General features: G+C 37.1%; 1 protein-coding gene across 5 annotated transcripts in view; it reads right to left on the bottom strand.

Moving 5' to 3' along the window:
* LOC125235713 (homeodomain-interacting protein kinase 2) overlaps positions 1-18,936 on the bottom strand; it is a 154,646-nt gene extending 135,710 nt beyond the window's left edge. For 4 of the 5 annotated variants that reach the window (XR_007178124.1, XM_048142279.1, XM_048142281.1 and 1 more), the window contains exons 1-2: positions 18,594-18,936; positions 10,155-10,316 (exon numbers count right to left, since the gene is read on the bottom strand). Coding sequence is in view for 4 of the 5 variants with exons in the window: in XM_048142279.1 (XP_047998236.1) it covers positions 10,155-10,313 (159 nt within the window). In the remaining variant the exon portion in view is untranslated. The other variant, XM_048142280.1, reaches the window with a different exon arrangement.
* Between the last annotated feature and the right edge of the window lie 17 nt (positions 18,937-18,953).

Genomic DNA, 18,953 nt, shown 5'->3' with positions numbered 1-18,953 from the left:
TACTAAGTCCATATTTTTATAAGTATAGGTACGTAACAATTGCATACAGGTATAGGTTTATTTTATACATGCATAACTTTTCTCGTCATTGGTTTACTAGTAACAATTATAAAGTTATGCTGTATTTTACGATAGATTCCACGAATATTAGGCAACTATTTGGTATTCGGTCATCATTGTTTATTTATTACTATTCTGCCGAACACCAATTAGGTAAGTAGTTATATTAGTCATATTATATGTACTTATTTACACACAATAAAAACAGACATAATATTAATAATTTAAGTCATGTTTTAAAATATTTAAAAAAACGATGGGCCTTATTTAGTAATACATAGTTTGTTCAGGTTGGTACCAGTACCTGCCCTTAATAAGGCCCAATGCTTATATTTCTTCTAAGTTTTATCAATCATGCCGTTTTGTATACTTTCTTCGCAGACATAGAATCAAAAAATTCCCTAAATAGTTAGGCAAATAAGGGGTTGAAAGAAAACGAAACTGTGACATTGCAGTGACAGGTTGCCAGCCTCTCGCCTACGCCACAATTTAACCCATATCCCATAGATAAATACAAAACCATACTTAAATAGATAAATACATACTTATATACATAGAAAACATCCATGACTCAGGAACAAATATCTGTGCTCATCACACAAATAAATACCCTTACCGGGATTCGACGAACGACGAACGACGACGGGAACCGAAGACAACATTAAAATTAGGTAGTTAATTAAAGTACTTTGAAGTAACCTGCTGTCCTACGGGATAAATATTATAATATATATAGGTATCCATATATTTTTATTATTTTCCTTCCGGCGACCGTCCTTTGTCACCCATGTTTCACAACTAAAGAGTAAGACGAAATAGACGATTGAAGATGCTCTGACTGAAACAATTACTTTTCATATTATTAATGTTTACCATTACACACAGAGCACAATCTCATCGGTAAATATTGTCAATTTTACTTTATTTCGACGTGCGTTTATCATAGCGCTCTTGAACTGTGCTCTTGAATAATACGATTTTGTAAAGAAAATATCTCCTAGATACATACTATCAATTGAATAATACGATTTTGTAAAGAAAATATCTCCTAGATACATACTATCAATTGTGTCGCTTAGTTTCAAACTTGGGTACTTAAATCCATTCTGCTTTAAGATTGAATATATAAAAAATATATATTAACCTTGTAGCAGAATGGATTTATCCAGGTTTGAAGTTAAGCGACACAATACGCTTAATTCGGTATGTAAGAAATGCCTTATTTTTTGTTAAGTTACTGATGGGCCTTATTTCATACATGCAGCAATTTGGGAAAAGTGCACCTACTTAATGCACAATTGCACATGGACCCAATTTTTTGACCCATTTACACTTATCTAATTATAAAATGTACATAACATTTCGAGACTTTTAACCGGGCCTTATTTGTATGTAGATTACAGATGCCTTTAGTTGGTAGATGAAATGAGTGTTATATACGTTTTAATTCTATGGTAACAGAAATGCTGATATGTAAGTATAAATAAGTTTTAAATAATAAAAATATCAAAAGTATCTATACGTTTAAGTACCGATACCTAGGTTTAAATTTAGCTGGCAAATTAGTTAAGCATTTTTATGGTTGGTCTTGTTCTGTGCTAAGCCTTGTATTTCTAATGCTAGGTAGGTAATATGTATACACAACCCTAGAACATTAGAAATATAAGATGCATATGTAGCTTTCCATAAAGGTTATGCTTCATAATTATGCAATAAGATTTTGTTTGGCAGATTTTTTGTTAGTATTCTGCTAAAAAGTTCTAATTACCTTGGAACATAATCCGGTGTCTGGTAAGTATAATAGGTACCAAATTGTTACCTAGTTAAATTTTCCTACGCTGTCACTTCTGTCAAACATGTGCAAAAAAAAAAGAATAAGATTCACATACATTTTTGGTAGGTAGATACTGTCAACCAATTATGTAGAATCCTAGGCCACTCTAGAACCCTGTCGTATTGACACCGTCCTTTATTTGCTACAGAAGTCAGTTTTACTTTTACTGTGAAAGGGTCTAGATTGGCCTATGACCTAGGATTCAGATTAATTGGTTGATTGTACGTACCTACTCCTATACTTAATATGGCTTCTCTTTGAAATCGAAAAGGTTTTAGCTTTTTACATACCGAATAACTTTATTTCGCTAACAATGTGACTATCTTAAAAGAAATCATCTTTTAAGATAATCACATTATGTATAAGATAAGGAATTGTTTCTACCATTCCTTAAAACATTAATATCTTCACGGAGTCCAAAACATTATGCATGAAATTATTTTTAAATCGGGACTTAATCGCGTATAACTACATATTAAACTGACCTCCAACGTTTCCCGATCAACGATTAAGTCCCGATTTAAAAATAATTATGTATAATAATCGTGAAAGTTTAAATCAGTATTATGCATGAAGTCCGAAACAAGACAAAATATAGAGAGCGCTTGAGCGCGAGTAAGTACTTGCGCCGACGGCGGACGTGGGTGTGTGCGTGCGCCACGCGCACGCACACAGGGCCTCTCTGTGGGTGCCGCCCCCGTCAGCGCGACGGCGATAAAGACCTAAAAATCTCAAATTTGAATTCGTGCTTCGGTATCGTATCCTCTTAAATGTGTTGCCAAGATAGTTCCAGTTTGGTCAGTGGTTTTGTATGAGCTCTGGCGGTACATTTGCGGAAATCTAAAGACTTCCCTTTAGCTTCACAAATATACTTGGATTCAGAAACTACACGAGTGCGTACTCAGTTTAAATACCGTTTTAAAGCAGATGTTCCTAAGGCCACATCCTTTGACGGTATTAAAGAACCGCAGCCCGGACGCCGGCCGTTAAAAGGAAAAAATGCGCAAGCAACATGGGTATACAATTATTATAACAGCGAGATGGTGGCCGCAGGAAACACCTTGGATGCGACTTAATCAGAGTAGGAAGACTACAAAATGTCGCGAGCAAATTAAAAGCGTCAGACGCGACATCCGGGAGCGTTTTTCCAGCGTTTTTAAGCGGTCCGCAGCGAGTTTTTTTCGCGATTGAGCAACGGTCCGCGAAATCGGCACGGCGTAAGAAATTTCGGACGAGTGGCAACGTCGCAACAATGAAACAAACGTGACTTTGAAAATTGATCACGTTGCGAAATGTTCGGGCGAAATCGCTCGTAAAAAATAGCTGCTAGGTTAGACTGTTTTCTAAAGATGGAGTAAATAAAATTACGTCAAAGGCGTATCTATGATATAGCTACTTAAATTTTGAAGAACAAGGTATTGAAATCACGATCTGATGTTATCAGCTGAAATATTTACGTCTATGGAAAGATGTAATACACGTGAAGGAATCAAAATAATGCTGCTTACGTATGCTTACATGTATTTTTTTTATTACGCTACCAACTCACTAGTTTGACAGACTAGACACTAGTTTGACACTACTAAAGTTGTTTTTTGTTGTTGTTGTCAAACTCACTAGTTTGACAGACTAGACACTAGTTTGACACTACTAAAGTTGTTTTGATTTGAAAGTTTCGTAAAATAGTAGTCACGAATGTCTCGTGTAATGAGAATAGTTGATCAGGGACCCTATTTGCTTTTCGAAGTTAAATTGTAAATATGGTAATCTGGATCCTGAATATCCAGGTGGAAAGCAAGCCTATGTCCAGCAGTGGACGTCTTTCGGCTGATATGATGATGATGATGATGAAGCAAGTTAAGGTACCTAATTCGGGGAACTAGCCAGACGCGGACGGACGGGCGGTAATCGCATCGCAAACAAGATCTGACGAGGAGACGTCACAGATCCACAACGTCGTATACACACGTTGGTTATTCCAGTTTATACGACGTTTTTGCTTGAAAATATGGCTTGCTCATTACTGGCAAAAAGCGGTCCGGACGCCTTTTCGCGGACGCCATTTTAATAAGGCAAATTGACAACGTTTCAAAATTTTCAATGTCCCTAAATCGAAAACCATTTCGAGATATACGCTTGTAGATCACATAAATAATTTTTTTAAATTTTTTTTTCCGCATTTTTAGTATAAAAAATCTTAAAAATAGTTTAAAGGGGAAGTGACGTCAAATAACTGATTTAGAGCTGCCACTATAATATCAAAAAAATCTTCCAGTTGGGATGTCACTTGAGTTTGACAGTGAAACTTATCACAGTTCGTAGCAAAAATATTAAAAAAGTCATGGCTTAGTCTATGATTCGTAGTCATTCACTAGTGGTTGACAGTGACACTTGACAGTCAGACATACGGGACTGTTTAAGCTGACTGTTAAAACTTTTTTTTTTAGAATGATTTTGTCGTTTTCTTAGGTGTATGAAACAACACATGTGACGTCACGAAGCTGTGTCTTGACGTTTGTAACTTACGCTCTTTCTGCTCGAAGCAGTAATTAAAAGGGAATTTCTCATTAAAATAGCAGTTTTTGGAAAAATTAAAAAATACGTGTATCTTTTAGTATTGAGTTCTTTCAAACCAAACAATAAAAAGTAGTACTCGAAAATATGAAATATTGTCAATTTGACAAGCTCTGTTGTAATTATTTTCATCTCGTTTCGAATGTTCGTGGTCAAAATAAGATTAAAAACTTTACTCAAGCTAGGAAGTTGAAATTTTTGAGAGTTTTGCGGAATATTTTCGAAATTTATTCATAGAGACGGGTTCTATTTTGTACAAATCGCATGGAATAATCAAATGGTGATATTTGTGAAAAAATCCTGGTAAATATTAGCGAATTTGGGGTCATATCAGGAATAAACGCACGACTTGGCAACGCCGAGAGGCCCGCATACATGCAGCCACTCCACTCGTGTAAACAAACTATTGCGTCACAGCGCGCGCCAGACCAAAACACACTTTATCATCGACAAACAAAACGCTCAATCCAACGTACGGCATGTTGATTACATTGTTATTCACGAAATTTTCGCTTTGCGAGTATTTTGTAGGTATTTAATTTAGCGAAACACCGGCCTTTATAGAAGGCGTTTATGCGGAAGACTATAAACCAAGTTTTGTATCATGTTCGTTAGAATGCGAAACAATTTAAATTATCGCATTGGAACTGAAATATAAATATTCATTTGTAAGCAATTAAAAGGGGTCAAGTGCATTCAGCAACGAAGGCAAGGCATAAATAATCGTGGACTTGCATGTAAACCTCATTGATTATAATAAAAATTGTTATGAAATAATAGCTCCTTTTGTACTTTAAAATCAATCTCATTCATGAATGCGGTTTCAAATCTTTCTTTGAATCAAAACAATGGTCCAGAAGCGTCTGGATAGCGGTTGTATTCCAAAAGGTATTACAGGCTGTAGTAGGATCAAACAGTGAAGTCCCTTGGGTTGATCAGTGAAATGTATTCGGTAGCATCACGTTGTCGGGTCACGGGGCTCGCCTTGTGGGCACGTGGAGTTTAGTGTTGTTTCAATCGCTCTAGCCTGCGCCCAATTTTCAGGCAAACCAATACAAGCCCACTCTCCGAATCGCTATAGGCTACAGTCATAGTGGTTTGTCTGAGAAGTGCTCGCCTCAGCTTTGCAAAATAGAATTCGCCTACGGCGTGGCGCAAATTTCGTCTATAAACAGTCGCCGTGGCGTTTTGTCACGTTACTTTTCATGTAACGTGTCAGCCAGCCGTTCACGTGAAGGAAAGTGGAAAACATGAATATAAAATTAGAGCGTTGTTTTGAGCGTGATATGAAACATCGAGTAGGTATCGTGGAATAATTTATCTTTATCTAGTTTACTTGTTTACTTTTGCACGTGTTGACGTGTACCTCTAGGAAACGTGTACACTATAGTATATTGAAAAACTACTTATTCTGGCCGCTTCTCTTGTCAGTCCTGCGGTAGACTATGTCGGTCTCGCATCGGTCTAATGTCATCAGAAAAGGTGATCCTCGAATATAACACCATAAATCGTCTGCAATATGATGATGATGATGATGATGATGTGAACCCTAATAAAATTCATGCTGCTGCGCTCTGTGGTGTCCACCAATTATCCTACGATGACTGTTACATCCATCTAGCTAATATAAAATTAATCACCAAAAAAAAATTACGCACAGAAGCGCCACGATCTACCACCGCAATTTTGGAAAGGAGTTCCAATATTCCGGTAAAAGTAGGCTCCCAACACAATAAAGGACCGTAACAAGATTTCGGCGCAAAGCAAGCAAGGCGTCGAGGCGGATACTTTCGACGCTGCCCCAGATGCTGGCTAACGGTACCGAGACCATCCGCGACAGATGTGCGAACTGCGAATGCATGCTGCACACGGGAGTTATGAGAATTGTTCGTTTCCATAAGAATTTTGGTTATAAATTTCCGGTGGACGCCATTGCGTGCGCTGACTTGTGGCTGCAGGGTGTCCTGTTTCGCACATTCGCCGAAGCGCATGGATCCAAGATGATATTCAACTTGTTATTTTTTTTATTAATACAATGAAAAACTGGCACAAAATATCTTTAGAACGAAGATGAAGGCACTTTTCCTAATAACACCATGTTGACAGTTTGTCACTTTGAGTGGCGTCCCTACAGGTCACTGGTGTACAAATAACGTATCCAGTCGAAGAGGTGCCAAAACATTTTCTGAAATGCAACTTGTATTTTTTAAGTAGCGATAAACGTATCGTGAAAAGTAATCCCCACACAGGTATACGTTCATGTGTCGCATGCAAAGAGGTGATAATGTATCCGACGCAAACGTTCCATTTTTAAATTAAATCTGCGACCCGCTTTAAAATTGAAACCTGCAATTTTTATTGTACAAACAGCGCAGTTTTGAACTTGCTGTGCAGTGTTTTAAATTGCAATTCAATTCTATCCAATTTGCCTAATTCGATTGTTTTTAAATTTATTGTTACGGTGGGATTAATCGACTAAACAATTTTACATGTTTGTACAATCTTGGTATACTCGTGATGTAGGCCCACTTGCAATAATTTTATGAGACAGAAATTTTAATCTTTTCTGGTGCTAGCAGTGCTCAATCACTTTTTCCCCTCACCAGCTCGGAAACACGTGTTTTGTCCTTTAATACCAGCGGGTAAAAACGCATTTTATCCACTAGTGGATAAAGTAATTTGACCTTGAATAAATTCAAATTAACTGCTTTAAAATTGATAAAAGTAGGTGAATCTAGTAATAAAGATGATTTACCACCTGTGGAAGTACCTGGAAGCAGTGATAAAGGCATCTTTGCGTTGTAGTTTCCTCGCTATAGTGAGGGGAAAAGTTTTGTGTTACACTCGGGTGCAAATGTATTTTACTTCTCGTGTGTTAAAAAACTCGCAAGTTCAGGATTCTATTCTCGCACCACTCGCTTCGCTCGTGGTTCAACTATAGAATCCTTTCACTTGCTCGTTTTTCAATTCCACACTCGGCGTTAAAATACAACTTTGCCCCCTTGTATAACAAATAACTATTAAATGAAAACATATTTTAAGTCTTATTTGCCCAGATGGATGGATTAGAGACATTGGAGTCTTCAAACTTCACGAAGTGAAAAACTTCATTAAAGAAAATATAATGTACATACTAATTTCTACCTTGATTACTGAACAGATTGAAGGAAGATTTGAAATTAAAACGGTTATCTGTATGCATCGCCGCTGCACAGAACATAGATCAATCATGTAAGACAAGGTGATGATGATTGATCTATGGTCGGACAGAAGCGGCTATTTTCTTTCAGCTTTCCCGAGCGTTGCTACACCCGACTTCATGGGTATCTGATCTGAGCATTTTTTAAAGAAAGGTAAAAAAACACATGTGAACGAATACGTAATGGTTTCCACTCCGCAACTTATTATAGCAGTCGAGTGCAGTCGTTGGTTATATGCATTTTTGTAAGAATTCGCTTGTTTTGTTGGACTGTGAGGTTTTCAAACAAAAAACCCCGTTTCCCGCCAACAGAGGAACTGAGAGATCGTGTTGAGATGTTATTTGTAACATATTTTCGCTGTTTTTCGCAGGTGGCATCAAAACCAGTTAAAATAAACCGACGAATAGATCGAGTTTCGATCGACAAACAAACATAGTTGTTGTTTTAATAGTGGAACGCCGAACACTGGAAGAAACCTGCACAAATGTTCTCTGGTTATCCCTTGTTGTTATAATATGTATCGAGGTAAAAACTACTCTAGTTACGTTCGACGTACGACTGTCTGCTCGGTAAAAATGGACACACGACAGATTGCGCCACCGAAACGCGTCATTTCATTTTAACACGTAACAGAGTGTTACAAAAATGACTGCGTTTATTTTAGTCCGCTATAAAACAAGTTCAAAGTCTAGGCAATAAGGCCGATAGTGCTGACTTCGTTATTTCAACAAATAAACAAGAAAATAAGAAATGTAAATCCACAAATAGACGTCCCCACAGACTTTTCCATCAGTTAAATAAAACGTCTATCTTAGCTAAAGATTTCCAAGATATTCTTGCAGATTGTTTCTAAAAATATCACGTCTGGACTATTCCGGATTGAACTCTAGTCAACTCCCATCGGAAAATAGTACAAGGACTAAACATTTTCCACGGAAATTTTACGCTCCGTCGAGTTCAGACCGCTCCCTATTATAGGAGGCGACAGGCTAGTGGTAATGTGGTAAATAGACTCAATATTCATCAGCTCGTGTACTTGCATTGCTGAACAATCGGATAAGAGTCCAACTGTAAGGTGAACCAGGCGACTTACAAGTATGACATGGTCCGTAACAACAATAGGTAACTGACTAGCGCTGCGCTTGATCGACTCGGCTGTGTTAGTTGAGTAACTTACCACACGCTCGCGCGACGTCCAATTTAATTAATTTGAAATATGCTTGCTTCGTTAGGACAGGCGTTCATTTTAAAGTCATTCAGTGTAATTACTGGTCGATATCGTAAATTATTACTTTGAATGTTACCATTCAGGTGATTTATTTAACTGATTTGTTGGCTATTTGCATCAGCAATTGCCACCGGGCGCATTAACAGAGTAAAATGTCGGATAGCGGACCCTGGGGCAGCAGTAGCTAATACGAACGTAGTCGGGATCGGGATAAAACGCGAAGACGAGGCTAAACATAGTTTAGAGATCGTGGTCCAGCACTGGAGCAATATGAGACCTCGCTTCGCTGACGCAAGACTGTTTCAAGAACCATAAGGTTTTCCTCTCTTGTTGTTGTTTAGGTCTCGGTCACCTGTTCGTCTACGTTCAGCGTTGCATTGTATGTAAAGACAATGCTAAACATAATTATAGAATGTAATGCAGTACATAAAGCCTCAACCAAATACCAAGAAATAAACTGATCATTATATAGGGTAAGAAATCGGTAGTCGTTGTGTACGGTGACATTAAAGACTACGGTTATTCGAATTCGTCGGTTAAATGCCGTCACGTAGACTAGTTTTAAAAGTAGTTTGGTTACCAGCGTTTTATTTGATTGCAGAAAATGATATCATAAACTGAATAAAAGTTAATATATTCGAAACGGTTCATGCTAAACGAACGTCTTATCAATTCTTTGATTGCTATAAAGATACTGCTTGGATTTAAGATAATTTGAAATGTTTTTGTGCGATTTCGAACTCTGTCGCGTTGAGACTGCATAGTTTAACAAAATAAAACGTATTTTTGCTTTACTTAACTTCGTAAAACATGTGTTTTGCGAATTAATGTTTGTGTCTGAAACTAACCAATAAACGACGATAAAGAATGTTATTATGCTTTAGCTGATACGACAACGCAAAAGTGATGTTATTATAACCTTCTTGTTCAGTCCATAAATTTTGCTATCATAGGCACGAGGAATGTGGCACGAAACTTGTGTACTTATTCCTTATACTATATATATACTACTACTATATTCCTTAGGTACGCTTTAGGCTTTAAAATCTTTAAATACGCGTACCCGGCAGTTGAAGGCCATACTGATGATGTGCAGCCGAAAAGTTAGTGAACATTACTCATATTTTTATATCGAAATTTCCATTTCTTGGACGAACATTTGCCGTGTTTGAATTCTGTGCTTCCATTAACAATAAGATTTTTTTCCTAGAATTTTTCGGCAATTAGCTCATCAGAACCAGAGTAATTCCACACTCACCTTGTAGCCAGTGTTATCGGGACCCGCGTGTCGCGAGACGGGGCTCAGCGCGCGGCGCTTCTTAGGCTGGTGGCGGGCCGGCGAGACGGCCGGCTGGTACGAGGGCTGGCTGGCTGGCTGATTGCGATAGTGCGTCGGCTCCGGGTACATGACATGCATTCCCTGAAGAAAAAAAAAACTTAGTATATATTTGTTTATGGTTTAGCGCGATCTAGGATCGCCAGGGTGCACATTACCTTAATATTTAATTTAAGGACTTGATTCAGTTACCAAAAGATAGACTTAGTGACAACATTTGGTACTTCATTACGAAAAGACAATTGGATAAAAAATATAAGAATTCTAAGATCTTATTTATAGTTACAATCTAAATCTAAGCAGCTACACCAAAGAAGTAATTTTTAACTGTTCCTGTACTATTTTAATTATTAGATCTTGTATTGTATAGATGTTATCTGATCTTATAACTTCATAAACATCTAAATCCATCTTAATAGTGATATTCGTGAAACCATCTAAAATTGTTATGTAGGAATATCATAAAACTATTTACTATTCTGCGTATGAAGATTAGGTAAGTACTACGATATTCCCGCTTGTACACAAAATCGATAACTTGTTAACATAAGACATACATAGCATAAATTAGCATAGATGATAGGATTATTATTAGTTGTTACAGAAGGTATAATCTAATACTTAATAAAAATCTTATTCGGATATTTATGACATTCTGAGAGGAAGCAAAACGCATTTGCAAAATGTGTTTGTCAAGTTTGATATATTTTTTTACATATTTTTGTTCAGCAGCCTCAGAGAATGATAATATTTTAACACGTGACGATTTCTCGCGTTGTTTATGTTACAGATTCATGGACAGATACGATTGTCGTACGTTCTTGTTAAATGTTTTCTTCAAGATGACGCAGTTTAAAAAGGGACTTAAAGTAAAAAGTCCTAAAATGGATTATATTGAATTATCATCGTATTAATAAAAACAGTTTGAGAGTCCGTAGAATGTTCCAAAATTGCTAATTTGAATTACAAACTTAAACAGAATTCCAGAAAATTGCGAAGTAAAGAGTTTCAAAGCGTTAATTACTAGAGGTAATTTCAACTTGTCCGAAACAGGCAATTTAGCTGTTTATAATAAGTAATTTCAACGGACAGACATTTTTATAACAAGAATGGAGAATCTTGCGAACCGAGGCCCGTCGAACGGGCCAGTTTTACCTCTTAATATTTTCGGCTTTTGCGGCGAACCAATAACGCGGATTGCGTCGTAAAATCGAGTTTTCATTTGCTAAGAGCCGCCATTACAATGAGGCATGTCTCTGTAACGTGACTTCAACCTGTAAAGACACGGATGCATACATAAAACCACCTAAGCGGAATTGAAACTCTGGTTCATACTGCTTACAAAACTGGCAGTATATTAGTGGGTTTACTGAACAGCGGCAGGTTATAATGAGAAATTGAAAAATATAAAGATCCTTGCCATTCTTGGCAAGCTGCCGAGCGCCTAAAGACAAATTTTAAATTTGTGTACACCACAGACTTTTGCAAATAACAGGCATACCAAAGGCATTCGCTCGAGAAAAGGCAAATTAAACGAAATACGAATAAATTTGTTAAAAGCGGTATAAATGAAACTTAAACTGCTTTGGTAGGTACTGTGGTGCTGTGATACTTTAATAAATGATGACAGCTGCTTTCCAAAAATATAGCAGAAATGTAGGGCCAAATTCGTTTCAAAAAGTTACAAACTGAGCGTTGTACAGCTAAGTGTTAGGCCGTTTTCACATTATCCGATCCGATATCGGATGTAGGACCGACATCCTACATCCGATAAACGCTTCCGATAGTGTCGGATGTCGGTCCGATAAAACGCATTGTTCCAAATCAATGAAGTATGATTTTGTATCAAAAAATATTATTTTAAAGTTTTATATTTAATAATTATAAGCACTATATTTCAAATATTTTATTGTAAAATTAAAATAACGAGCATAAAAATACTCAAGAGTGGCAGGTAAAATAAATAATTTTACATTTAACTATATCTAATAAAAGATCAAAAAATTAGTATCCGCAATTCGGACCGATGAATTACAATCTTTTTTTTTTCAACAGAAAGTCATCATTAACAGCAGATTAATAGACGCCATTTTTGTCACGCACACTAGTACAAACGTACACCTACATTATATACGCACACACACAAATATTATCGGCCGACAGCTGGCGGGGGTTCCGGCATGCCAAAAATGTCGGAAGCCGTCCTGCCGATATCGGCAGTTCGATGGTGCCTCGGACAAAAACTGTTGTAGGATAGTGCCATCTGCATTAAATCCGCAATTTTTGCGTTTTATATAGTTTTTTAGTAATAATGATCTATTAAATACATAAATGAAGACCTGGAAGTGCATAAATCTTACATTTTACATCCTTCCTACATCCGATATCGGATCGGATAATGTGAAAACGGCCTTATAAGCTACAACCGCCTCTCTAACAGCATATTAAACAGACACGGCCCAAGGAAATATGAGCGGATCAAAACAATCTAGATTTACAATGAAACTTGATTCGCCTTGAGTGCAAGACAAAGAATTGCGCAGCCACGATGGAACAGTTAAATCCGCTTATTATAATAAAATCGGACCTGCCATTTGCAAGGTTTCATGCGCTTAGCTCCGCTTCAAGTATTCGACATTTGATACAACAAACTGTACAGAGATGTACCAATAAAATATTTGATGTGTCTTTTAGTACTTAAACACGAAATCCATTTAAACTTGCACAATCAAAACATATATAATAATTCGATCTTAATAGTCTGTATCGACGTCTTCTACGATTTTGTCATTCTGTTTTAGATTGGTAAGGTTGCTTGTTTTACATAATTTATATAACAATACTTACACTGAAGTGATTGTTCCATTCGGTGTGAATTTTAACGTTATCGGAAACCGACACAAATCGATTGTCGAAATAAGGAACTACTTCAGCTTACAACAATAAGAGGTAAGGAAATGAGTAATATGACAATCACTTATGTTTTCCTTATTTCGTGGCGATAATGAAGCCAGTTTTTTTGCATTCTAATTACTTAACTGTTTCTTGAGGTAGGTACAAGGCACAGTTAGCAACAGTCACCTACAATTAGTGTACAAAAAATTATGTATTAGTCGCCCCATAAACCTAACTTTCCAAATAATACTTTTAAAAGTTCACGTTCAAAAGTAGTCTAATTATTCTACACAGTTATAGAATCGTATCGTATCTGATTATGCAAAGTTATTATAAATACATTAAATTCGATGTCTATAATATTGGCTATAGTTATTTGATGGTATATCTTAAACATCATAAAAAAATATAATCGAGCAATAAAATTATCGATAGACGTAATTACGGGATCATCTTTTCCAGAGGATTTATAAGCTTTCGGTTAATTTCCAATTTCCATTAACTACAGATATAATAATTTAGTCGATCGACAATCGTCTAAATGGAGCTTCAAATAATATAGGTATTATGCAGCCAAGCTGTCAAAATGATCAAGAGAAATATTCTTCCACTCGGCTGTCCATATAATTAATGTATTTGTCAACAATAAGCCATAACTGTCGGAAGCCGGGACGGCCGACGGAATATCCTATGATCCTATTGTGGTGAAAACAAAGCTTCATATCGCAGCCATCGACTTTCTAAACGGAGCGTGGGCGACGGACATTGCGGGTATGTGCAGTTCAATTTGGTGAAGGTACAAAACTTCGTACTTAGTACGCACCTTTAGGACAGAATTCTATACATACTTTTACACTTATACAGATTGCTACATGCGGTTCAGACTGTTTGTAACTCATTATATGAGACAGAAGTACGCCAGAAGCGGCAAGGGGCTGGTAACATTATGTCAGAACAGCTATATATAATACCAAACTTTACAGACTAGTGCTAGAAGCTGGAGCCTCAATGCATTACCAAGCATTTGGATTTATGAAGAACGAATTTGCTTACTTTAAAGACAAATAAACTTAAAGGAATAAAATCGAAAGCCGAAATGAGGGGCCCGGACATAGGGTATTGAGATTTGGTATAGAATGATGTTGAATGACTATTTTTTCAGCCAACATGGGCCTATTGTGGTTTGGAAATTAGATACAAACCAACGTAATACAGCCGTCATGAGTGAGCCAACACAAGAAGGTCAGTTAAATTAAGGTGAACACCTAAGCAACATCGTGTGGCAATTTGAAACTTAGGTATCAGTCTGAACATCAAATTGCCTGCTAGCGAATTAAAGTAGGCCTCAATAATTATACCTAAAACATGTCGTAACCGTACGCGTTATGTCGAAAACGTGACAACCGCATTTGTCTGACAAAGACTAATCACACGTTATTATCGTATACAACAATGCTTTCTTTTTTTGGCATCGGAAGACGGAGTACCGAAGGAGTAAAGTATTATGCCAACGTACCTTTTACGTTCAAAAGATTAATCTTGCTTATTACTACACAAAGCGCTACAGTGTTTTGTAACTGAGCCAAAACCCATTTAGGGCGTCATAACTTTTTAAGACAAATATTCCCAAAAGAAACGTTTACGAATAAAGTGCTTTTAAGAATAAATTAAATCAGTTGACGTAAAAGCCTAAAGATGGAGTTACAGGGTGAAAGTAGCGAGCCCAGCGAGGATCGCTATAGGATCAGAAAATAACAGGAATTGTTAGTTACATTACAACGCAAAATGCCAGTAGCGTAGCGACTTATAATATTTTACATATATTTTATTTTAAATGCGTAGAATCTAAAGTTTCTACACTTTCCACACAAAGGGTTTCATTCTTGAATTGAAAGGTATGTACCAGTTTTGTAAACAACTAAGTACTTACTTTACCTTAAAAATGTGTTATTTTTTCTAAGGTATCGCACTATCACACACGCCCTAATTCTATTATAAAAGACGATTTACTAGCATGAATACATCTCTCGCACAGCAATTAATTAATAATTAAGAGTTCATCAACAGGCTGAAGTCAGTTTGTTTTCCTTTCTCAGAAATATACTGCACGAGGAAGTGAGTACAAAGTTATCCCAGGAAAATCCTCATGTGGGAGCGACAATTGCATTGCGCGTATGAAAATAATGAGGAAAATGAAAATAAAAGTCTACTACGCAAAAAACCCATTATTCGAGGAAAAGTATGGCTAATAAGAGAATGAAAAACCTGTACAGTTGGTGAAGTCAGTGTTCATATAAAGAGACGATTGCCTTTATGAGTATTAATACAATTAATCCTAATCATAAATGTTTTTATTGCAAGATTAAGAAGTTAGTTGGATTATAAATTGAAATAGATATCATACACGAAAGAAAAAACGGCAAGGCCCACTGGTGGCCGAGCCGGCAATCGAATCCGCGTCTTCAGCTTACGCGGCTAACGTCTTTACCACTAGACCGAAATTCAAATGATAATCACCCTTGATTCCATAGTAATAAGGGTCCCTTTTCGGAATTTACCGACGGTTTTTGACGTTCGGAATTACCCGAGTACACCTTACCACGCTCAAAAGTAGTCTGTGTCCATCCCATTTTTTGAGATTTCATAGTTTATTTTTCATCATCATCAGTCCGTGGTCAGCGAAACTATGTAAGTAAAGCCGACTAATTACTAAAATCTACACACATACGACTTTCCTTGAATATTAGGTTTGTTAAATTCCTATATGCAGAAACTTCTGCCGTACGGTGTACCCTCCAGGTAGGTTTGCGGCCGGCACATTAAACATGCAATGCCAAAGTTTAGGCGCACTTAGTTGCTAACTGTACTAGTAACGGTCCCGGCGACATTTCACGTTCGCCGCGCTCTCTCGCACCGACCTTTATTGCTAGGTGCTTATCTATTCTCGACATAAAACATTTTCTACACAACTGCTCTTTTTAAATACCTATGATGTTGAAGACCGATTTTGAATTATTGGTAACTAGGGCCGGATTTTCCCCTAAGCCCCAGAGTCTATCCAAGTAACCTATCAATGGTTTTGAGATGTAGATGTAGTGTAGGGACGCCTGGCTGGAAGCAGGCGGGCTGTCGATCATTTATCGTGTTCATTCAGCCCAGTTCTCTAGACTTGGAACTGTAGGTTACTGTTCCAGCGCCAGTCCCATAAACATAGTTCTGAGATAGGTAACAGCCTAAGAGCCCTCTAAATTCGAAAATCCATAATAATGTATCAGGTGCCCAGGGGCCACCAATCAAACATATCTTCTTTGTGTCCCTGAATCTATTTTCCTTTAACTTTCCTTTTTTTAGGGTTCCATACCTCAAAAAGGAAAAATGGAACCCTTACAGGATCACTTGTGTGTCTGTCTGTCCTTCTGTCACAGCCAATTTAAGTTGCCCTTAAAATTTGCACCTATTTACTTAGTGTCTTATAGACATCATGTCAGCAGCAGAGTCATGCCAAGTTGACAGTGATTTTGTTATGATAAAATCATTGTCATCAAATATCATAATCTCATAGGAAATAAGACTTGCACCAGCAGTATTAAAAATGCTGTCAAAGTACCTTGGTACTCTAGTTTTATAAAATTAAAATTGATACAGTTATGTTTCTAGATAAAATGTAATGTTGAGCTGGGACACACTATTTATAATGTGAACGTGTGAAGTCATAATGTGAGTTCTTAATATTCTTATTGATTTTAACCACAACAATTATCATTGGCAACATGTAATTGTGCCATGCTCTTCAGAATTTTTATGAGCGAACATTGTTCGCCAAACAACTATAACTGTGAGGCTTGTTCAATTGTGTCAGTCAAAATATTGCCGTAGATTGAAAGCAGCTGCTATCTCTTCACTACACCAATCCTACTCAGAAAAGCGAGCCAAACTCCCAGCAATATTATATAGGGGAGCAGTGTTCTAGCTTCATGAGTGGTGAACTCACCTTCATAATAGCATGCCCAAGCCTAGGATGGCAAGATAATAAGTTCAGGTTGTTAGCATTGCAGCAGTCTACATGCTTATTACCAGTGATCGGAACTATGGGAGCAAAACTTTAACAAAACCTTAGAGCTGACATAAATTTAAAATAAAACCAAGATTATTATTTTCAGATCAGTGTTAAATTTGATTATATACCTGAATCCAAGATTTCTAATACATTACTACAAGGATATTAATATTTTCATGGCTGTAAATACTCTAAAATGTCCACTTAGCAAGTTTTGTTAAAGTTTTGCTCCCATAGTTCCGATCACTGCTTATTACTACCAGGCCTTAGCCACAGTATGATAAAGAGTACTATTGTACAGTATGGCCAATCCTGCTCCCCACTGAAAGTGACGCCCACCCGCTCTCGGTTACCTCACAGTTACCGTCTGTCTCTTTTCTCACTCACACAAACATGGTACGCATTCACCTGCACGAGCTTAGACTGTGTGCATTTCTTTCACGTCTTTGATTCCCAGTGTCCAAGGTGTGCCTGAGACTGCAGGGCACCTAAGACTGATTCTTGGTTCCATGCACATCTCTCTAAATAAATACCCAGTTGAGAAATATTTTTATCATAATTTGGCTTTATTGTCTAGATGCCAAAGGATACAATTCTAGTTTATCAATAAACTAATGTAGAGAGAAAAAGAAGTCTTTTGATATGTGACTCAGTAGCAAGGTTATTATATGCCTTCTCACCAAACTTGAGCATCTGGCTATGTTCAACAGCAATTGGGTGAATGAGTTTTAGTTATGATTTAAGAGTACCTGTCAGTTCTGAGTCAAAATAAACCAAATGGTAATTTGGCCTCAAGCCAGAAGGTAGACAAAAGTAGAGCATTATTTATTAAATATTACTGTAATAAATAAATCAATAGCAAATTTAAGTACTTTAGTCCAGATAGCAATGTAATTCATGCATCTTTATCAGAAACTTTACAGTGGTGATGTTGAAATTAAATATCCATGCTCAGAACAACAGTTGTTCCTTAAAAAATTTATCAATTTAATAAATACCTAAAAATACAAGTATTGTTCTGTTGTTTTTAAGTGGAAATTTCCCAATACAAACCACGTCTTGCCATATGCCACTTAGAAAATTTCCAATAAGAATAGTAAATACACATAAAAAACAGTCATATGTTACATGTTGACAGGTTGGTCTCTAACTGAAATATGCAAATTGTACACCCTATTTAATACATACGACAGCGCATACATGCCACAAAAGACTACAATACTGTTTTATAAGCCACACAAACGGGAAACCAAAAGGTTATGAGAGAAACTCACACGTCAGAAAGCGTTTTATATCGCTCGCTCATGTAGAAAGCACCGCACGGACACCTCACTTCGGCGGGAACCAGTATTTTCCACTCGAGTTTCTACACCCGGAAACCGCTACTATATAACAAGCCTCTTTCTCACCTCTCTAAGTCAAATTTCTGACTGTAGGATCCCACTACCATGCTGAAAGAAACACACGAATCGGACAAAGGGTCCATCAAAACACAGCCATTTTGAATCCGTTTCTACAAAATGTTACGTGTTCCACTACCGTCCAATGTTTATAAATCCGGGAAATAAGAAAGTCGACTATCCGTTTGCACTCATTTTGTTCGCACAAATTTTACACAGTAAAAACTACCACTAAACATTTCACACACTTTGGGTACGATTTCACTTCATACTTTCGCACACACCCGATTACGTCGCGCAAGGTCCGCCGAGCGGAAGCGACGAACTCACACGAATGGAGCTGCGAGTGGTAGTGCGAGGGCACTCTGC

This window comes from Leguminivora glycinivorella, chromosome 18 (genome assembly GCF_023078275.1).
Source record: "Leguminivora glycinivorella isolate SPB_JAAS2020 chromosome 18, LegGlyc_1.1, whole genome shotgun sequence".
In the NCBI taxonomy this organism is placed as follows: domain Eukaryota; kingdom Metazoa; phylum Arthropoda; class Insecta; order Lepidoptera; family Tortricidae; genus Leguminivora; species Leguminivora glycinivorella.
The sequence above is the reverse complement of the archived record's forward strand: the minus strand, read 5'-3'. Positions and strand labels throughout refer to the sequence as shown.